The 23790-nt window shown below is 32.0% G+C and overlaps 2 protein-coding genes across 3 annotated transcripts; one reads left to right on the forward strand and one right to left on the reverse strand.

Annotated features, from left to right (window-relative positions):
* The first annotated feature begins 320 nt into the window (after positions 1 to 320).
* AARE (acylaminoacyl-peptidase-like protein) lies at positions 321 to 10435 on the forward strand. 2 transcript variants are annotated; one of them, XM_039019258.2, is made up of 18 exons: positions 321 to 505; positions 1318 to 1496; positions 1613 to 1922; positions 2152 to 2373; positions 2474 to 2689; positions 2779 to 2853; positions 3507 to 3645; positions 4348 to 4499; positions 4591 to 4673; positions 4764 to 4885; positions 4971 to 5049; positions 6977 to 7154; positions 7516 to 7576; positions 7677 to 7799; positions 8406 to 8603; positions 9653 to 9721; positions 9914 to 9990; positions 10250 to 10435. In XM_039019258.2, the coding sequence occupies exons 1-18, from the start codon at positions 381 to 383 to the stop codon at positions 10311 to 10313; spliced, it is 2472 nt and encodes an 823-aa protein (XP_038875186.1). In that variant the 5' UTR covers positions 321 to 380; the 3' UTR covers positions 10314 to 10435. The 2 variants fall into 2 exon arrangements, with proteins under 2 accessions (XP_038875186.1, XP_038875189.1); XM_039019261.2 differs by having other exon boundaries at positions 348 to 505; positions 1321 to 1496.
* Positions 10436 to 12719: 2284 nt separating this feature from the next.
* Positions 12720 to 14629, reverse strand: LOC120092489 (CBL-interacting serine/threonine-protein kinase 7-like). The gene has a single exon (XM_039050585.2). The coding sequence runs from the start codon at positions 14504 to 14506 to the stop codon at positions 13214 to 13216; it is 1293 nt and encodes a 430-aa protein (XP_038906513.1). The 5' UTR covers positions 14507 to 14629; the 3' UTR covers positions 12720 to 13213.
* Between the last annotated feature and the right edge of the window lie 9161 nt (positions 14630 to 23790).

Raw genomic sequence — 23790 nt, forward strand, 5'->3', positions numbered from 1 at the left:
TATGCTGGTAATGGCGGTGGATCTGCCATAATTTGGAAATGAGAAAGAAGAACGCAAGGAGAGGGAAAGAAGAAAGTGATCTCAACATAATAATAAAAATGATTAATTTAACCAAGTTCATTAAGAAAAATGTGAATTTTTAGTCTAGTCATTGAAATTTGTCACCTGAATTGAGTCTAGTCATTTAGTTATTTCCACACCATCATTTTTAACGGTCAAAGAATGTCAGAGATTATTTAAAATATTTTTTTAAATAATCAGAGGTGTTACTCTTAAATAGGCACTAACCTCAACTCTAAAATGGCTATTTTTTTTAAGCACAAATAAAAGTACTAATTTAAAAATAAAATAAAAATGCAGCAGGTGGCATCTTTATCTGAATGGCTTTTGCTGGCGTCAATTCCATTGGTCGCATCAACTTCCTTCGTCTTCCACTCTCCGCCGCTGCTGTTACTACTGCTCCTTCTCAGAGCTCTCAATTTCTCAGACCCACCCGCCTCTTCTCGTAAGCTCTCTTTCATTTCTTATCGTTATCCTGGCTTTTGTTGCTCAACTCTTAAGACTTACGAGCTTCTTCTTTGATTCATTTTTTGTAATGCTTTTGTTCTCTTTACTAGCATTTTTAATCCGCATCAATCCACGACAAGAAACTAACATAAATTTCATTGACATTAAGTTCTAATTACTGCTATCTCGTTGTTACACCTTGGTCCGTCTCTCAGTTATTTCTTGACTTGTTTTAATGAATTTGCTTTGCAATTCCACTTTGATTGATCAGTTTTGGTCAAATGCAAATGTAAATGCAATGAAACGAAAGTAATTATGTGTCAGTTTGTGATCGTTTGGATGGGCAAAATTGAAAACGGATGTGCCTGTTGTATAGAATGTGAAATTCGAGCAGATCGATAAATTTATCGCTTCTGGAGATTGGAGAACTTTATTTGTTTATTTTTTAACACGCGTCCTTGAGTTGGAGAGGCAACGACTGTGTACTCGGAGCTTGTTTTGACGTTGTTCAGCAAATTCTGATGTAGGTTGGGAAGATGATGAAATGTAGCGATCACAATTATTATAATTGCCTCTTTACTAAGATTGTCAGCTGTGGTTCTTAGTGATTTTACTTCGTTTGACCAGTTGCGTATGTAATTCACTGATTGATGGACATGTAGGGCAGTGAAAGAAAGAAATCGGGTGTGCCAATTTTATAGAATCTGAAAATTTGGCAAATCCGTGATTTGTGTCTATCTTGATTGCTTCACGTAACTTCATTATTTCCTCTTAACGTTGTCTTCATTCTTTTCCGAATTAATGTCGCAGCAGAAAACTGTCAGCTGCCTTGGTCATGGATGCTTCAAAGATTAGTAACGTGGTTGAGGAGTTTCCATCTGGGATTGATCCAATAACTGAGGAAGAATATGCTGAACAGTCCAAATTACTTCAAGAATTCACGAAAATTCCTAACATTGATAAGGCATGGACGTTTAAGTCTGATAGTGGTATGATTGATGTTGTTTATGCTAGTGCATTTACCACTCGTGTGCGGGTTTGCCTATTGTCATGAAGTTATGTGCCTGGCGATGTTAACTCTATTCCTAATTGACATTTTGCACAGGAGACTCCATGGCGACGTTTTCAATTAGCCAAGCAAGTCTTCTAGCGAATAAGAGGAGAAAATATACTTTGTCAGCTCACATTTCCAAGGGAAACGACAGCAATTCAGTAAACTTTACATGGACACCATTTCCTGTAGAAATGATTGGAGTCTCTACAATAGTGCCATCACCATCAGGCTCAAAATTTCTTGCAGTTCGCAATCCTGAAAATGATTCTCCAGTTCAATTGGAAATTTGGAGTGCAGGTCAAATCGAAAAGGAGTTCCACATCCCCCAATCTATCCATGGATCAATTTATACTGATGGATGGTAATGGTATCTTTATTTCTAAAAATAAAAATGATATCTTTATTTATACTTCCTTGGATAGAAGTTATGCATCAAGGTGTACTGTTTTTGCTAGTGAGTGGCTTCATAGTATCTGCAATAACTGAGTCATAATGGTATATGGTTGGTTGTTTTTGGTAAATAGTTTATAACATGGGATCAACGACCACAAGATTCGAATTTGTATTTTTTTTTTCCCCTTATCTTATAGGTTTGAGGGAATCTCCTGGAACTCAAATGAAACTTACATTGCTTATGTTGCGGAGGAACCTTCTCCCTCCAAGCCAACGTTTACTGTTTCTGGATATCAAAAAGGTTGCTCAACAAATAAGGATTCTACGAACTGGAAGGGTCAAGGGGATTTTAAAGAAGACTGGGGGGAAGCTTATGCAGGTAAAAGGCAGCCTGCTCTCTTTGTCATCAATGTTGACAGGTGTGGTTCAATTGTTACCTCTATTAATATTGACAAAATAAGGTGCTTTTTAAAATTTTAAAACTTTGTTGAGCTATCCTTTTTTGTTTCTCTTCAACAGCGGAGAGGTTAGGCAAGTGAAAATAATCGAGCATTCTTTGAGTGTGGGTCAAGTTGTATGGGCTCCATCTATTGGCGAGGATCAATATTTGGTTTTTGTTGGGTGGTCATCAGACCCTAGAAAACTTGGTATGATCTACTGCTATAATCGGCCTTGTGCACTATATGCAGTTAAGGCTCCAGATTATGGATCTGAAGTCAACGAACATAAACTCAAGTGTGTTATACTTTTTCTCCTCTTGATGACCGATTTTTACTAATACTATTTCAGTCTGATCATTCAATTTTTTTTCCAATGTTGTCCAGGGATGAATCAAAGAAGGATTTTCCCCTCTATAATCTAACTCAGAACATAAGTAGTGCCTTCTTTCCTCGGTTCAGGTGCATTTTTATCTCATTACCTTCTGTTGTTTGTTTGCTAAATTTATTTTCCTTTTTCCTCTTTTCTTCTAGCATTCACATCCGTACCTTACAACTCCAACTTCTGTAAATTTTTTATCAAATTTGAATGATAAATATAAGTGGCTGCAGTCTACTTTGATACATATAATGAGGGGAGGCTAGAATCTTGCTCTATTTCTGTTGAACTGTTTTCATGTGCTTCTAGTTCCAGACCTCTTTACATAAAACCACTGTGAGCATTATACAACTTTTTCATGTTATGATTTTACAAATTTTATTTCATACATTAAGGAAGATCAAGTGTGTTTTAACAGATGAATAGCAGATTAAGGCTGTTAACTCTTCTACATCACAACTTGGAGTACCGCTTTTATGGTCCTTGTATGACATTTAATCATTTTCCTCTTAATAATTACATCTCTATTGTTGCTTTAGAAGGTATTTCATGCTTATGGCATCAACTTAAGTCATTTTGTTTGATGTGTATATACTTCCCATTGGTCAATTTTTGCGAACTATTTTTATTTATCGTCAATTATCATGCTACCGCCATTCGATCGGTATGCCTATGCAATAATGCATAAGATGAGCAACAACATTGGAACTAATTTATGAATGATAATGTTTTCCAGCCCAGATGGGAAGTTCCTTGTATTTTTATCTGCACACTCGTCTGTGAACTCTGGCGCCCATTCTGCAACAAATTCTCTTCACAGAATCAACTGGCCTAGAGATGGACAACTTAGTTTTCGTGAAAATATTGTTGATGTGGTGAGGTTTTGCATGCACTTTTCTCTTTTAAATATAAAAATAATGTAACATAAAAGTCCGTTGGCAAATTGATTTCTTTTAAACTAGTTTCCTCTGCGTCATGGTGTAACTGTACATGTTTACGAATATTAGGACATGTGTCAAATAGGTGTTGAACACGTGCTGACATTTTGAAAATGATACATATAAATTATCGTCTTTAAATTTCCATTTTTTTTTTTTTTTTGTTAATATGTTAAATCATTAAGAAAACTGATACGATGGTTTACACTATCTAGAATTCGTTAATGTTCTATCTTAAATGCTTAAGCATAATGCCAATATAAGCGTAACTCTACTAATTGAGACATATGTCCTCAACCAAAAGAGATAGTGCTTTGAATTCTCGACCCCACATGTTGTTTGACTTGAATACTCTAAAACAAATCTTCTGAGGATCATTAAAATGTATAAAAATAATGTCTCTAGAAAATGTTTTATAATAAAGATGTCTTAGGTGGCATATGTTCAAGATTCTTAGAAATGAACGTCTCTCTGTTTCTTGCTTCCTATGGAAGAGGAGACATAGCATTGGTGTTCAATTAGATAATATTTTAATTACTAAATAAGATGTGTATTGAATTTTTCTTGTTTATTTGCTAGTTATTTTTCCTAAATTTTCCATATGCCTTTCTTAACATTTTTTTAAATAAAAAATTGAAGGTTCCTGTGGTGCACTGGGCTGAGAACGACCTCTTTCCTGGCCTCTATTCACATGGTTTCCTGGCTAATCCATGGTTTTCTGATGGACACACTGTTATTACAACGTCGATATGGCGTAGCAAGGATGCAATACTTTCTATAGATACTTTAAGGCAATTTAAATATTTGTAAAAAAATTTATTATTCTGCGCTAGATTTTTGTGCTCCTATCTGATGGCATTTTGTTTATTGAACATTTAACAGTGGTGAAGTATCATGCATCAGTCCTGCCAATTCAAACTTTTCTTGGAAAGTTCTTGCTCTAGACGGAGACAACATTGTTGCTGGTAATGTGGAAATGAATTCTTTATGATACACTTGCTCACTGGAACCGATTTTTAACATTATTTTCTTCTTTTGTAAGTTCTCATCTGCAGTTTCTAGCAGTCCAGTGGATATTCCACAACTCAAGTATGGTTGTCTTATTGAGAAAGAAACAAAGAATGCTGCATGGAGTTGGTTGGATGTATCAAGTCCTGTTTTTAAATGCTCTGAGAAGGTTGTTATTTTCTTTCTGAAAATAGATACCCTAAAGGTTATCCTGAAATTCTCGTGATTAAGTAAACCAGCACTTAATGATACAGGTTAAAACTCTACTCTCATCCCTCCAGTTCAGTATAATGAAGATTCCAGTCAAGGACGTTTCCAACTGCCTGACAAAAGGTATTGTACAGATGATATATTTACATTTTTCTTAACAATGTGCCAGATTCTATTCAGACCAAATGTTGCAGGAATGTATCCTAAGAACACCTAGGCCTAAAGGCTAAAGCCTATACTTAGACTACCATAACGAGAGAAATTCTCAGTATTACTGTACATTTGGTTATAAGAAGATTTGTATCATGAAGTAAAGAAACATCTTCGACCCTATAATTATTATGATAATCAGTTAATGCTGTGAGGACTATAGAAGAAACTTCCTTCACCTGGAAGTAAACACAAAATAGTCTCTTCCTCATTATTTCTAAAAATCAAGATGGTTGCTATGGGAATCGTGCAACTGGACCTTCAATTTTTTTTCTCCTTTTTAAAAAATAATTTTCTTCTTATTATTTTTTTAATGGAAATTACACCTTTTGTCCTTGGAGTTTGAAGTTTACTTTAAATTGGTACCTAGGTTTTTGGCGCCTTTTTCTTAACACTCAAAAGGCTAATGCATTTTATTGCACCTTGAGCTTTAAAAACATTGGTTAATGTAGCAAATAGAAAAAATAATGTTAGGACCTTAACCTATTTCTCAAAATTTAGGGACTAAATTTTACAAAATGCTTAGAAACCGAAAATATATTTTTTCCTGAAAAATAATGGTTTTTTTACTGATTAAGGAAAAAAATCTTATACCGTTTAACTTCACGAATAAATTGCTTCATACAAGGGCATTGAGCCAGCTAATTCAATTTTCATGATGGTTTAGACGTGATATTTTTCTTTTTTTTTAAAGATAAGAAACGATATAGAATTAGACAAAAGAAAGAAAGAGCCTAGGAGCTGTCTCTTATCAAAAAAAAAAAAAGGAAAAAAAAAGAAAAAAAGAAAGAGACTAGGAGCTGAGAGTAGAGACCCCTCCAAAAAAAGATATATGAAAGCTTTCAGTTGTTTACAATCGTGGAAAGGAGGTGAATTTCCTGTCACAAACACACAAACACACACACCAAACCCCTGTTTGGACCAATTTCAAAACAAGAAGACTTCCACCGAAGCCATTGTATTCCAGATGCAGCCTGATTACTAAGTGAAGGTTGGGAGTGTGTGCTGCTCAGATATGCTCTAAAACGATCCCACATTCTAGAAAGAACCGGACAATGCGAAGCCTTCGTCGAGTAACAGGAAGTGGGCTAGTCCCCGGAAAACCCTTGCCAACTATAATAAACAGTTCTGGCTAAAAATCAGTTGTTCCTCCTCCCCGCCCATCAAGCAAGCAGCAATGCTCCTCGTGATAGGCTGAGTTTTAAGCCACTATCATTCCGTTTAAATAAGTCGAGTCCCTTCGACCAGTCATCTGTTGACAAAATTTTAGATGCGAAATAACACATTTTAGTCACCTTTCTTGATCCAATCAATAAAAAATTACCAATTACAGGAGAAACAACAAATAGCTATATTGCAATTTCAATAGAGAAATTACAATATCAATAGCCTTTTGAGAGGGATCTTTCTATTCCAAAATCCCATTGGACAATCCCCAAAATAGTTCTCCCCATCTAAAATTCCTAACTCTTATTTTTGCCGAAGTCATCCCTATCTAATTAATTATCTCTATGTCCTTACTAATGTTTTATTATTATTTCCAATATATCCCCTATTTGTACTTCTACAGAATGTTCCTATATTTGGCGACCTTCCCTGATGATTGGTTTCCTTTTTTGTCAATTTTTATCATCATAGGGGATTTTTGAGTTTATAAAATGCAAATGAAAACATGTGAATTGTGTCTCATCTTGTATGAAGTTTTTGACCTTCAAAACTGATGAAAGCCATGTTTGCTAGTTCAAAACTGATGAAAGCCATATTTGTTAGTTCAGTTTTCATTTAATAAATTTTCTTTTCTTTTCTTTTCTTATAGTACTGAATAATTATATCATTTCAGGTTCCAGGGACCCTTTTGAAGCTATCTTTGTGTCTTCGAAGTCTGTCAAAGGTAATGAATTGAATCCAGTTATTGTTACCCTTCATGGGGGTCCACATTCTACGTCAATATCAAGCTTTTCGAAGTCCTTGGCATTTCTGTCTTCAATAGGATTCAACCTTTTGGTTGTGAACTATAGGTAGGTTTATTTTCTTCCCTCGGATCTAAATTTGGGTTGATATCACGTTTTTGTAATAGAGGCTGGGTCAAATTAATCATTTTTCAATTGGTGAAATATATAATATGCTTATATCTCAACTGGAGCCCTTCTCTCAAGTCTCAAGTTTATATACTTGAGTCTTTATTATTCAAAGCCTCATTGAAGCACTACGATTATCTTTTAGACAAAAAATGTTCATTTTAATTACTGCACCATGGAAAAAGTCATTTGCTTGTAAAGTGAGATCGAGGTGAATGGAAAATTATGTATTATATATCAGATATATTGTCACTGCATAAAGAGAGTATTTTCCTTTTTCTTCTTTGATATGGTATCTCAGAGGTTCATTGGGGTTCGGTGAGGAAGCATTGCAATCTCTTCCTGGAAAAATTGGATCCCAGGTACTAGTTATAATGATGAATTTAGGTTTTTAATCCTTTATTTGGTGAGAATTTCCATGGGATAGAATGTTTTATTTATCTTTTATATATTTTTTCTTAGGATGTCAATGATGTACTGACGGCATTAGATCACATTATTGACAAGGGACTTGCTAATTCATCTAAAGTTGTAGTTCTTGGCGGTTCTCATGGGGGGTTTTTGACAACGCATTTGATTGGCCAGGTTTTGTAGTTAACACCACTTTTTTAGTTTGCATTTTCTGAAATTAAAACCTCTGCTTGATTGATGTATGGAATTTATATTCTGCGTGATTAGAAGATGATTTTGCATCTGTTGATGCTTTCCACGATGTTTTCTATAACTCAAGTTCTCTCCTGCGCTGCACTTGAAAATATGATGGTGCACGCCATGCATCAGTCCAGTAATCTGGTGATATTTTGTAATCTGGTGATATTTTGACTTGCTTTCTCTCTATCTCAATTGTTCTATACCTACAAACTAATTTCGTAGGGTGGGGTTAGATTTGATTTTCAAAATCGTAAAAATACTTATAAAAGAACATCTTATTATATTTTTTGAAGAAGTAATTTAATCAGTGATTTTGAAAGGAAGACTTGAAGTGTTTGTAAAAGAGAACTTTACTTAAAGTCACTTTTATGAAAAAGCATCATAAACTGCTATTGTTATGGATTTGTGACATATGGAGACTATTCTCATGGGGCAATTACCTGATCCTACTATATTTAGTTGCCAAGAAGGCAAATGGAGTTCTAAAAAGGAAATAGTTTCCTTATAAATTGAGTCCCTTATGTTTTCTACATACTGCAGGCACCAGATAGATTTGTGGCAGCTGCCGCAAGAAATCCTGTGTGTAACCTTGCTTTAATGGTTAGCACATCAGATATTCCTGATTGGTGTTATGTGGAATGTTATGGAATGGAGGGCAAGAATTACTTCACGGAAGCACCATCTGCTGAGCACCTAATCCACTTGTACAACAAATCTCCCATTTCACATGTCTCAAAAGTACGTTGATTAAAAGCTAGCCATCTATAACTTTATTGTCATGACCATGTTTTATAGTTATCGCCAAGGTTGGAAGAAAATAGTACTCATAGAAGCTCTGGTCAACAGTTTTGTAATCACAATAAGTCGAGGTAGTCAAATGGAACATATGGTTAATTTATTAAAATTCTTGCTAATAAAATAGAAGCCATAAAATTTGTGGCCAGCAGTACAAAATCAAGAAGTTTATATGTCTAGATTTTGGTTATTTATTATTGAAAAAGGAAAACGTAAGCTCTTCTAAGGGGAGGAGGATCCTTTGTCTTGTGAGTGACAATAATTTCTCCTTTTTTTAAATGGGGCGAGAGTTGGTATAAACTAAACTTGGAAAAATCCTAGTAAGAAGATAACTCGTATTTAGTTAAAATATCTTTATCTGGAGAATTATTTTACCAAACTCCGTTTTAGATTTCTTTTAATTTTTAAGACAATAATTTGAAGGTTGTCCTGTTTATGTCTACTTCTAGTTTCATATATTTTCGAAGGATAGTGTAAAACCCCCAATTATTTACACCTATAAAAGGAAGGGTAAAATGGGAAATACGCTGAAGGAATTTGTTACAACAGAATTGGCAGGGGGTGAATCTGTTATAGGGGAATTAGTGGAGGATGAAAACGGTTAAGGGGTCCTTGCAAAGCCCTATAAAGAGACAGCTTGAGGTCATCAATGGATATGCCATTTTCTGAAGATAAATAAGAGCTAGAGAAACTTTTATGGAGAGAATTTCCCAACTCTCTCGAATGGTGCTGGGATTTTAGTTCGTTTCCTTGTTACTGCGTTTCTCACCTTTGTTGTCTGAAGTTTTCTTCTTACTAAGCTGTTAAGCTACTTGCGCTTGTAATTTCTGGGTTTTGAATATCAATATCAATAGAGATAAACCCTGTTTTTCCATTATTTGTCCTTGTCTTTTCGTTGGGATTTGCTGAGTGCAGGTTAGGAGCTTAACAGATAGCTTAAGACTTTCTTTTGAGTAGCTGTTCTCCTTTGTAATCTCATTTTGATTTTGCAGGTTAAAGCACCTACCATTTTTCTTTTAGGTGCTAAAGATCTTCGTGTTCCATTTTCAAACGGGTTGCAAGTAAGATTTTAACATATTCTAGTAAATTCTTCATCCTTTTGATTGATTTGTGTGATTATAAAATGGCGGCTGTGTCAGTCTTGTAAACCAAGAATGATTTCACATTGACATGAAATCTGTGTCCAATTGCTGGCTCTTTGAATTTCTGTTTGTCATGTTAAACTATATGATGGAGTTATATATAATATGCAGTATGCGCGAGCGTTGAAGGAGAAAGGAGTTGAGGTCAAAGTCTTCATGTTTCCAGACGATATTCATCCAATTGACAGGTTCCACATTTATCTGCTTTTACATTCTCGCATATTCGGAACGTGTTTTTCGAATAGTTTCTGATTCTGAAAACACATCCATTTGGATCATTCGTTATAAGTTAAGATTATAGTAACACTTCGTCTGTTTTATGATTGTCAAAGAAATAGCAATTTCAATTACAACATTTTAAAAATAGGAAACTATTGTCAAGAGCCTCAAAACTATGCTAAAACGATTCTAACGATTTTAGGCTGATGCATGTACTTTCTGTATTAGGCCGCAATCGGATTTCGAAAGCTTCCTCAACATTGGTGTATGGTTCAAAAAGTACTGCAAGTGAGTGACACTCCCTTTTCAGCATTTTAGCATCACTGATATCATGCTTTGTAATTATATTGTCACTTTGATCTTGGTACAAGTCACTCATTCTCAATAAAATGATGTCTATCATTCCAACCTCAATACTGTGGCTTTTTTAATTGTATATCTTGTTGATTTTTGGTTGGAAAGTTTATCGAGCTTATTTTCTCCACATTAGGATTGTTTGATTTTCGCAAACAAATATATTGAGGGAAAAATGATAAATTCCATATTATAATTGCAAGTAGGGGTGACTATCGATTGTCTATTTAGTAAGTGTTCAAATTGACCTCAATCATCAATTAGTAAAAGTCGGTTTTATTTTGATTTTTTTTTTTTTGAAACTTTTCGATTTGGAATTTTTTCAAACCGACACCGACTGATCCCTCTCCTTCTCCGATCGATCGATTTTAATTCAATTTGGTTGGCTCAATCTTTTGGTTTATCATGGGTGTTTAGAAATGTGTGATTGGTTGAATGGTTGAAATTGTTAAAACCATGTTGTGGGGTTCAAAATCGTTCCAAAAACATACTTCTGTTTTTAGCAATCGAAAACATATCTTTAGCCATTTAAAAAATAATTTAATGTCTTGTTTTACAATTTTTAAATATGATTTTCATGAAAACAAAGTTGATTTTGAATGAGTTTTGAGTATGATTTTGGATGACTAAAGATCTATTTGGATTAATTTGAGAAAAAATATTTTTAGAAAAACTTATTTTTATTTAAACACTTTTGACAAAATTATTGAAAATATATTTCAAAAGTACTATAAATAGATTCGGGATTTGATCTGCAGAAACAGTATAGAATTTGTTTGTATTTGTTATTATGAGTGGTTGCCAAACACTTCAATTTTTTTCAAAATGACTTATTTTTAAATTAAACACATAAAATACATTTTAAACCTACCCTAAGAGTATGTCGTGATTTTGAACATGAAAATTGGTTTTTAACTATTTTAAAATCTTTTAAACATAGTCAAACTAAACATAGCTCGACTAATTTATGGTATGTGTTAGCGACCAAAAAGTCTATAGTTCGAATACTTTTCATCCTCTATTGTTGTACTAAAGAAAATCTCCAAAACATGTCCCAAATTTAGATGAGTCTGTCTAAGCACCTACCCAGCCATAGTTCCAAGGATCTTTGGTTTCTCTACTTAGGTGTGTGGGTGACTATCACACTTGCATGAATATCTCACTTGTTTTTGTTAAATGCAAATAAAAAAAAAAATTAATGATAGGACTCAAATATACTTTTATATAGTTCAAAGAATAGACCCATAAAGCACTTTCCCTTTTAAACTAGACCTCAAAATAATTTATTGCTGACCAATTTTTACCAAAATCACTTTAGCACGCTTTTATCAAAAACACCCCCAAACTTCTTAAATATTATATGACATAAAGGGTGTATAAAAATTATTGATCACATGTGCACTATGATACAAGTATAAATATTAAATATCATGTTAGTCTATATCATTATCATCCCAGTCTTTTGCCACATTAATTCTTTTTTACATCTTTTTCTACCTTGATTAAAAGTGAAGGTTATTAGATCTGTTAAAATATGATAATAATGATAAAAGTAGGTTAAATTATACAAAACATGCATAAATTTTAGAGTAGGTTTAAATGATGCCTTCAAAAGGTTTTCTTTCCTCCGATGAAAATTGATACACTAATGTGTAAAAATTGATATGTAATAAATAACATCAACATTTTTTTTTAAGTTCAACAATATGCAGGATATGAGATTTAAATTTCTACTTATGAGTAAAATATGTTATATACCTATTGAGCTATGTTCAGATTGGCTACAACATCATTAACATAAATCGACATAACAATTGATGTGTAAAAGTTGATTATGTAAATTATTTTAATAAATCTTTCGATATTTAAATAAATGATAATAATGATTTTGATCTTCTAATAATAAGTAACCTACTAAATTATCATTTTTTTTATTAATGAAAAAAGATATTTTTTTCAAAAGGCATTTTTTGGAACAAATTTTAAAGTTCATTACTAAAAATGGAACTTTTCAACAGTATTAAGGCATAATTGAAATCATCGTTACATTTACTTGAGAAAGGACCAACGTGAATTACTTCTACCACAAGTTAACTTAAAGCACCCAAATTTGAAGGGAAGTTCAAAGCTTGTGGAGATCCGACCTTAATAAACACAATGGCGGTGCAAAATGTGGGGGGAAGAATTGGCCAAAATATCTAAGAAAATCTGAGAAGATATTAAAAGTTGAATGCAGGCTAGCATTTTGATGATCTTCACGTGCAAGATGTAAACTTTTTTCAATTGATTCTAAGATGTAAAGATATTTATAGACAGCCATTCTAAGAAGGGAAACTCATACAAGTTTGTAAAAGAGTATATTAGAAAGTTATATTATATAAATTAATAAGTAACCAGCACTCAAGATATTTAAAATTCTTTCAGAATTACTCCCAGAAGCAATTCCAAAGGAACCTTAAAAAGTGAAACTTGAAACTTTTCTTCAATCTTTTCAATCATGGTGGGATCTTTTCCATTTCTCAGTTCATATCAATTTCTGAAATGAACTTTCTCGAGATTAACCATGCTATTTCAAACAAAGTACCACAAAATTTGTTGTGGTTCAAGAAAAGAACAAGTAACAAAAACAAAAACAAAAAAGAAATCAGGAGTGCGAACCTTCATCAAATTGAATCTCATTTACATAGAAAAGAATCAATGTCTTCCCTTCCTTCCCTCAGTAAGCTCTAAAATCCCATTGCATATAAACATGTTTATAAACAACGAACCCTCCTCCAGCAGAGCTCTGCCACGGCTCGGCCGCCGAAACATGTCGAAAAAATCCAGTTTCTCATACTACTACATTGTCTCATTTGTGTGCCAAGATTCAACAATGTCTTGCAACTTAGCTTTCAAATCACCCCAATGCATCCTCTCAAACTCCATCTTGGATTCAGCTACCTTCACTTCCACCATTAACAGATTTGAAGTTATTTCCAAAGCTTCAACCACCAAAATCATTCTCCCTTTCCCTAACCCAATTGCCCCACTTTTCCCTTTCTCAACTCGATAACCCAATTCTCCTCCAATCTCTGTTACCTTTTCTTCCACTTTCTCAATACTAACCCCTGTTGTGAATCTCTTCTTTTTACAATCTGTTGTTTCAAACAATCCAGACAGATCCAAACCAGAAGACATTGAAATTATATGAAATGCATTCAATCCAGAAACACCCAAATCAGTTTTGTAATTACCCAATGATTCAAATAAGCTCCTGTTGCTAATTTGGGGCTTTGATCGCAGTGATTTCTTGTACCATGAATGTTGCATCAACGCCTCGATGCTCATCCTTGTATTTGGATTTGGATCGAGTAATTGGAAGATCAAATGCCTTGCCGGCTTTGAAATTGAATCAGGAAATTGATATTCCCGGCGATAAACCTTCTTGTACATGGCCACGAGGTTGTTATCGTTGAATGGAAGATGACCAGAGAGTAAAACGAAGAGGATAACGCCACAGGACCACGCATCGGCTTTTGCTCCGTCGTAACCTCGCCGGGAAACAACCTCCGGCGCGGTGTACGCCGGAGTTCCACAGGCGGTATGAAGCATTCCGTCTTTGATCTGTTCTGGTAAAGCGGAGAGACCGAAGTCGGAGACCTTTAGGTTACCTTCTTCATCGAGGAGGAGATTTTGGGGTTTGATGTCACGATGAGCGACGCCGCTTTGATGACAGAAATGGAGAGCAGAGACTAATTGTTGAAAGTAACGGCGAGCGGTGGATTCCGTCAGCCGGCCACGGCGGAGGAGTTTAGCGAATAGTTCACCTCCGGAAGCGTAATCGACAACGAGGTAGATCTTCGTTTTCGTCGCCATAACTTCATGGATTTTGAGGATGTTCGGATGGTGCTGAAGGCGTCGCATCACAGAGATCTCACGAACAATGCAGGGCTCCATGGAGGCGTCGATGGTTTTGTTCTTGTCGATGATTTTGACGGCAACAACGGAGTTATCGGCGAGAGAACGGGCCTGGTAAACCTTGGCGAAGCTTCCACGGCCGAGGAAACGGCCCAATTGGTACTTGCCAAGGAGAGTGGCGCCAGTAGGCGGCGGAGGGAGCGGCGGAGGGGTGGGCGGACCACCGGGCTCCATGGCGGAAGATCGGAAAGATAAAACGGAGAATACAGAGGACGGCGGTTTTGTTTCAATTTGGGGGAAAAGGGATTTTTATAGGCTGAATTATGAAGTTCATTGAGAGGTTCTTCTTCCATGGGGGAGATTCCAAGGGTTCAGGAGCTTTTTATTTTATTACCCAAAATGCCCTTCTTGTTTTTACCATGATTGACTTCTTTTCTATTTTTTTAGGGTCAGTTTCGAGAAAATGTGGGGACACGTTTTGTTTCCCTAAATTAAAATATTACTAAATTAATATCTACATTTTCCCTTTTTTTCCCTTTCTTTCCTTTTCCTTTTTAATTTTCATTTTTAAAAAAATTAGCAAATTGATTTAAGTTGTGAGGCTGACCTAATTTTTAAGGTTTATTATACAAACTTGGCTGCTTCTGAGTTGTGTAGATAAGATTTACTTGAGCTAATTAATCAAATTTAATATTGGATTATTTTCTTCTTTTAATGAAAATTTTGAGTTAAATAAAAAAAAAGTTAGAACATTTAAAGTACCTATTATAAGTCTTCAACTTTAATATATTTTGTTTAATAAATATTAAAATTTTACAAATTTATATTCATTATATACTCCGCTTTAAAAGTGATGAGTAGATTTTCAATTTTTTATTTTTGTGTATAATATGTTTCAACATATTTTAAAAATTTAAGAACTTAATTTATATTAGATTTATAGTTTATTGTTTTTGTCACACACTATATTTTTAAATTTTCTCTACTAGATTTGTTGTTCGTGAATTTTTAAAAATTTTGAATAGATCATAAATAGATACAAACTAAAAGTTAATTTTACTAAATTGTTTTAATTAATTTTTAAATGAAACTTTCCTATTGAGAGTAAACCATTTAATTATAAACTTTTAAAGAATAAGTTATATTATTGTATCAAGACAAAGAAAATAAAATAATAAACGGATCATAATTCATGAAAAAAATGTGAACCTCAAATTTTTTATTGAGAATTTTGCCTCGATCCTTGAGAAATTAAACATAAAAATTTATAAGGTTATAGGACATACCTTCAATATATATATATTTAAACCTTTATTCCTACATGTTGAACTTAAGTAATCAAAGGAAGATGGCCAACAATGCTTTACTTAAATAAAAGAAGAAAATTTAAACCATATTTATTTTAATCCAAATAGAGGTAAGAAGAATCGAACCACAAATTGTTTACTAAATCATTCATATTTTAGTTGAGCTATACTCATTTTTGTAATTTAAACAAGATTTTAATGTTTACTTGGTTGATTACCAAAAAGAGCTTAGTTCAACTCACATGTATTTATAGAGAACTAAAAGATTCATAGTTTAAATCTCTAGATCTCATTTGTATTTTTTTAAAAAAAAAATAGTGAACTAATAATAATTTACTAGAATAAAAAATGGGTGTATAATATAATTCGACCATTTTGATCCATTATAATTTATCAAGGTAAAAAAATCATTAAAAAAATGATAAGAGAAGACATCTAATTTGATATATCATTGAAAGATATTAGTTTTGATAATTGAATCTGCAGAAATTAGAAAATAAAGAAACCATACTTATAAATTCAAATATAAAAAAATATATCATGTCTTGTGAAGAAAAGACAGAGCACATAGGAAAGTATTTTGATTAAAGTGGCCAACTTTATAATTTCTCTCTTTAAATTAGTTTAGTTACATAATAAAAGTATAAGGCATCTAGTTTTTCCTTTTCCTTTTTCTTTAGAACACATCAAGTATATATTTTCTCCAAAAAAAGGAAAAAAAAAAGCACCTAATTATATATTAATTAACTGGCAATCACTAGGCAATTAATTGCTTTAATTTTGGTCCAAGATGCTAAATGAACCGTTGTGAAGCAACTTTGATCCACCAAGGTCTTCTATTTAGATCGTAATTATATTGATATTTTTTTAAAAGGATAAACTTAAATAATCAAAACTTGATTGATAATTTCATTAAGCCACAACACAAACAAATTCTCCAACAAAACAATTTGGTGATCTTCTATCGTTTGACGGGCAAAAGAATGAACTAGATCGTTGTTACAATGAAGAATATGACCACAAAAAAAAAAGATCTCAACCAAGCAGTTGCGATAACTCCTTAACTTCGCTAATAAAGGATTAAGGTTAGTAGGCTCATAATTCATAAGCTTAATCACTTCTAACTAAACAATCATATTCTACTTCAAACTTTCAAGAATTCAATTGTGAGGGATACAAGAAAGATCCTCAATGATGAACATAGCTTCTAGAATTTTGATATCATAGAGGATCTAGTGATGTCTAAAAAACGTACACACAATCTAGATGAACACATAATACCCATCCTCAGACTTATGCTTATCGTTGGGTTCCACAAAACATTAGGATTGAGCTTCCATAAGATGGTCGGAGGAAGATGCCAACCCATTACAACCACACATGACTAATCTCCTTTAGAAGCTAAATTAATCTTTATTTGGGATAAGTTCCATGTGTAACTTGTTCACAAAAAAGATAGACTCTAAATAGACTACATAAAAGAAGTTTATGACTTTGATTTCAAAACATCAAATATGGAAACACTTTAAACATTGTATACCAATTCTTATCTGTGAGTGATTAATAGGGTAAGATATGTTTATATATGATTGCAATAAATTTTCACATAATAAATTCGTTTTAATGGCTCTGATTTTTCCCAAGCAATTTTATAATTTTTCACATTGAAATTCTCATGTGTCATGTGTTGGTAGCTTCTTTTATTTTCTACATTATTTTTTTTGGTTTATTCATGTAATAAGAGTGAAATGTTTTTTTCCCAACAAATAAACTTTAACTAAAATTTTAATAGCACTTTTTTTAAAAAAAAACATATCAACGTTAACTAGAAAACTTACAATTGTTGTAGCTATAGTTGCAAACTTGCAATTGCACCTTCAAACTTACAATTGTAAAAATTAGGTCATCAAACTTTTTTATATGTTAAAATTATACCCTCAAAATTAAAATAATAGTAGAAAGTTGAATTTCAAATGATAAAAATTGAACCTTCAAACTTATTTATTATTACCATTGTGGATTATTTAAATCTAAAAGCCTAATTATAGGACTTTTATGGTGTGACAAACTCAATTTTTATAATTAAAAATTTAAAGATATAATTATAATAATCACTATATTTTAGATTTAATTTTTTCTATTTGCTATATGATATTCAAATCACCCCAAGTAATCAACTCATGAGGAAAAAAGAGGGAAAAAAAACTTTTTGAAGCAAGTGGAAAAATTATACGGTTGAGCATTAAATATATATAATAAAAAGTCAAAACCCAGCCGCCGTTTTCATGACAACCTTCCTCGTAATTTCCGAGCTGTCACGGCGGTATTTTGACAAATACTTCACAAGTCAAAGTTCACGAGCACGGTGATTTATTCGGTAATAAAAACTTTACCAAGGGGCAAAATTGTAATCTAGAGTTCCATTGGTCCATCAACGGTCGGAAAATTTAAGAGCTGATGCGTGACATGGCTGCTGTCGGCTGTCAGTTGGGATGTGACGTGGCTAACCAGTCCCCATGATTTGATCAATTTGGCGGCGATGGAGATGCCACGTGGAGATAACAGTTCACCTATCCCAGAAATGTGGGGTCCAAATTTGAAGCCTAAGCATAATAGAGTTAGAAGTTGACCCGTCATCCTATTATTAATTATTTCTTCCTAAATTTTGAAAAACGAAACCAAAAAGTGTTCGGTTGGATGAAAAATTAAGAATATTCCCTTAATTGTACCCTTTCACTAAACATAAATTAAAATACAAACCTCTTATTTAGTTGGCAATCTAAATTGCTAATAATTTAAATGGTACAAATTTTGAAAATAAGATTTCTATATTTTTATTTTGTTTACATCTTACATTTAGGAATTTATCCATCTTCCATAAAAGAGTCAAATGAAACCAAAGTTTCACGTTCAGTTTTGAATTAGAGACGTTCAAAATGATGAATCAATGTCGATTACAACCCCTAGCCTTCTAAGCTAACGATGTGGGTTCGATTCCCGCTATCTGCCTATCTTATTCTTATGATTGATATTTTATAATATATATTATAAATATAATAAATTATTTATTAATATTATATTAAATTTAAAATTTAAAGTTTAAAATTTAAAATTTTAAAATTTTAAAATACATAATTTAAATAAAAATAATAACATTTATAATTACAATATGTTAGGTTATAAACTAAGATATTTTTTAAGTTAAAATATGTAGTAGGTAAAGTATTATAAATTATATAATATAATAATTATAAAATTTTTAAATATAAAACATGTTAAAATAAATTAATAATAATTTATTATCAACTAATATTTAGTAGGTAATTATAACTAAGCCTATGATTTATAATTATAGTAACAAACACTTTCTAAAAAATTGTTTAAATTAGAATCCAATTTCTGAATCTACTATCATACACATATTTGAAAATATTAAATAGAATTTTTTTTTTTTATTGAATATCTTAATTTCAATTTTTTTTTTTTTTTTAGATTCGCTACGAAATAGATCTTTATTATTCATTTTCAATGCATTTTTTAACACAATATGTAGTTGAGGTAATTGAATTTCTAGCTTCGACATTAAAAGTAGAAGCCTTATGTGAATTCAACTAATCTCATTTTAGCTTGCTTTTTTTAAAAAAAAAAAAAAAAAATTACGAATAGAAAAGTTGTCTAAATATTATAATTTTTTAATTTGTATGTTGACTTTCTTGTTTTCATTTTATCTTAACCTTTGCATTATTAAAATATCAAGTTCTGTTTTTAAAACTAGTAAACAACATTTTAGTCATTATTGTTAATTTACAATTAACACATGGATGGATTAAGCTTTAAATATATATATCAATAGTGTTTATATTATTGTACATTGAAAGCACATGAGTTAATTGAGGTACACATTTTATTCTAAAAAATAAAAAATAAAAATTGAGGTAGACATTTTAAATAGGGAAAATACCAGGTACTTGGGATCATTTTTTTCTCTCTATAAAGATTAAGGTATACATTAAGACAAAGAATTAGGTATAAACCTATTTATAATATTAGTATATACCAGTTTCATTAGCTTATAATTTGATTGAATAATTTAAATTTATTATCCATGCATTTGGAGATAGGGATATGAACCGACTAATAATCTCTAATCATTATTTTTTAAAATACTTAAGAGTCTTTAATCATCTAAATGGATTTTGAATTTATTATAATAAAATTTAAATTAAAGTTAGTCATGTATTTTAAGTTCATGCCCTCTAACTTTGTATAAAAAAATATAATAATTCCCTGACTTTAAAAGTGTAACAAATTTCTACCTTTTCAATTTTGTATCTAATATATATATTTTTAATTTTCTTATCCATTTCTTGAAAAAAAAAAAAAAGAGGTCTAAAAAAAAAATTTTCTTATTAAAGTTACTTAAAACATTTATTAAGCATATTCTTATGAATTAAGTCCACATTTACCTCAATCAAAAAGTAATCAATCAATGGTAATTTGAAAAATGGGTACCATTTCATTGTTTTGGTATTGTTTACTTGTTTTTTGCATCCGTCCACATCTAAGTCAGCAATAAAAAAATATGCAAACTGATTGACGAGCGAAGCGTGTTCAATTCAATTATGTCTGAAAATTACGTCATTAAGTAGGAATGTTTAAATGACCCAACAACCCGAACAACTCGGACCACCCAATCCAAATTGTAAGGGTAGGGTTGAGTTAGTATTGATTTTGGGTTTGATTGGGTTGATTTTTTTTTTTTTTTTTTTTTTGTGTATTTTTCAGGTTGAGTTGGGTTCAAGTTACACTTTTAAAAATTTGGGTTGACCCAACCCAACCCGAATTTCTAATATTACTAAAAATATGTATATATATTATAACTTATAAATATTATCACTCATATATAATTTTATGATGTTTGTATGAAGTTTGTAGTAGATATCTTGAATTTTGATATTTAACATTTGAGTTTTATGAAATTTTAGTTATTTTTATGCCTTGTACACAAATTTAAGTATTTTAAGTTAATAAAAAAAAGAAAAATAAATAACTCGACAACCCAACCAACTCACCCTAAATTTTAAGGGTTGGGTTGGGTTAGGTTGGAGACCTCTAGTCAAGTCATTCGGGTAGAAAAATTCATTCAACCAAACCTAACTCATGTACACCCACATCGTTACAGTTACTATTATTATTATTGTTTTAAAGGAAAAATTATGAATTTTGATAGCTACTATTACTGTTTGACCTTCAGAGATAACAGTAACAATAATGATAACAATAAATGTGACAAAATTCATAATTCTAAATCAAATTTGGTAAAGGTGGCCTAAAACCAATTGATTTATTTTGTGTGTTTGTTGAGGTGAAAATGGGAAACAAAACAAAAGCGATGAAGAAACAAAACTAAGACATGGAAGAAAGCCGTAGACCGAGATGGAAACTTCCTCGATCCAAGTGGCCCATTAAGTGTGCGATCGAAATGTGGGTTGCAACTTGCAAGTGTCACGGAGAATTACTGTCATTGTAGTTGTAGCTCCTCTCTTACCAATTGGGCTTCAGTTCAGGAACCTCCGTAGGCCCAAAAATGTAAAATGGGCCTATTGGGCTTTCTTAACCAACCGAAGGGATCTATTTGTTCACTCATCTCTCCTCTCTCAGCTTCCTCTCCCTTCTGCAAAGGATATTCTAGGATTTACGATTTCTGCAAATCTTCTTTTCGGTAAAATGTCTTAGTTGGAACATCCAACGTAATCCTGGAAAATTTCACAAAATGATCCAACTCTCAAAAACTTTTCTATGAATGACCTTTTCCTAAAAATTTATCGACCTTTTGATATGTGAAATACCAATTTTACCCTCAAATTAAAAAAAACTTTCAAACTGTGCTACATTTCTTCTTCTTCGACGATTTCTTCAGCTTTTCATTCAATATGTATTCAATGCGACACTAACACATTCCACCAATGCATTTATTCTCAACTAATATTTTACCAATAGTATTGAATAACATTGATATCAAGAATAGAATGTCACTCTCAGTTATTCATTTTCCATCAAACTCACCACGAAGTTCTTGTTGGATCGATATGGCAATCCTAGAGGGGTGAATAGGGTTTAATTAAACTTTTTTTTTTTTTTTCCAAATTAACCCAATTAAACTAATTAATACACTTTTTATAAATAATAAGAAAAATTCAATTTATGCAACAAATAAGATGACAAAAATATAATAATTTAATTCTATCAAATTTTAGCAAATAAATGAATGAGTTAGAGAAGAAGACACCGTAATTTTTATAGTGGTTCTGTCAAACTCAACTTCCTCCACTCCCTAAGCGCCTCTTGGGAATTTGAATAAAATCTTTCTGACTCTTTCCACTGATTAGAGCCCAACCGTTACACCACCGCTCCTTTTATGGGTTCAAAAGCAAACCTCATCCTTTCCACGATTTAGGATCAAACCATTACAAATGTTAGAATTTTTGAAGAGCACAATATAACTCTCACTAGAGTGGATTTACAAGTTTAAGCACTCAACAAATTTATCCTCACAATACAATAACACTCTCTCAAGAATAAGATGAAAAGAAAAAAAAATTGGAAACTTAGAGAGAGCAATAATGAAATTTTTGAGTTTTGGAGGATTACAAAATGTAAAATTTGTTAGTTTAAAATTTGGAGAGGAAGATGGTTTATATAGAGATGGAAAATTTTTTAGAAACCACAATTAATTTGGACCATTGGATTTTGGAATTGAAAGAAAAATCAATGGTGGAGATTTTAAACTAAACTGGTCGTTAGATTCACAATTGATACATTTTCTCAAAATTTTGGCTGCAAATGGTATATTTTGTTGGTAGATTGGAGGATTAGAAACATGACTATTGCTTTCCAATTGGTTGTTTTTGCATTAATTGTTACTTCATCAATCTTACTGATTAGTGTGCCCGTTGTATTTGCTTCTCCTGATGATTGGTCGGGTAACAAAAATGTTGTATTTTCTGATACATCATTATGAATTGCATATAGTCTTTATAGTTGACACCAATGAGTAAAATCTCCTTGTGCTTCAAGACCCCATAGTAACAACAAAGAGTGGGCTAAACTATTAGCAGGAGTCGAAACTGCGGCGGTTAAGAAGTTGCATCCTTCCAAATAGGAACTTGCCAATCCATGGGTATACCATGAAGTTACAAAGGTTGTACCTGTAAACCAACCTCCGACGGCAAAATAGGCACAAGGAAAGAGCAATAGACCGAAAAATATAATATTAAATTCTTTTTCTTTTGAAATTAATCCAAAAAATAAAAAAACATACCATGTGTCAAAAACTAGCCGTTAGACACAAACATAAAATAATATTAAATTCATTTTCCTTTTAATTCATTTTCTTTTTAAATTCATTCTCTTTAAAGTCAATCCAAAAATAAAAAAAACATACCATGTGTAAAAAAAACTAGCTGTTAAAAACATAAAATAATATTAAATTTATTTTCCTTTTAAATTCCTTTTTAATTTCAATTTTTTTTATTTTAAATCAATCCAAAAATCAAAAGTCCATCATATGTTAATCTTTTAATGATCCACCATTCAACCAATATGCTGCCACATGTCTACATGCAAATGGTCTGGTTATGCCACGTCATCCACCACGTTATTTTCTCTATGGACTTGTTTTGGTCATATCGTCTTCGTTTTAGCTTCGATTTGAGTGATTCAAGAGGTGTTGGAATCGTTGTTCCGAGCTTTACGTTATGGACATATTAAAATACTAAGATTTTCAGTAATTAAAAATTGAGTTTGTTATCATCAAAACATTGATTAATTAATTAATTAAAATTAATTAATTTGAGATTAAGGGCTAAAAAGCTAACAATCTTCCCCTTTTTGATGATGACAAACCATTCAAGAAAAATAGCTTGAAATACATGTAAACCATATGTAGCACATAATAAAATTCAACATATCACCATAAAGATCATTCTTGAAATTCACTCAAAAAAATAAATTTTCCCCCTAATTAATACAATCAAAATCATAACAAATTTATAGCATATTTTTCTTAAACTTCTCCCCCTTTGGAATCATAAAAAAAAATAATTAAGAAAAATTTAGAACTACATAAATGTTTCCCTTAAAAACATGAACATAAATTTAGCACAACTCCCCCTAAGAATATTAACACATGCTTTCCATATCTCCCCCTAT

Source organism: Benincasa hispida, chromosome 12, assembly GCF_027475165.1.
Source record: "Benincasa hispida cultivar pf3 chromosome 12, pf3_genome.v1.1, whole genome shotgun sequence".
In the NCBI taxonomy this organism is placed as follows: Eukaryota; Viridiplantae; Streptophyta; class Magnoliopsida; order Cucurbitales; family Cucurbitaceae; genus Benincasa; species Benincasa hispida.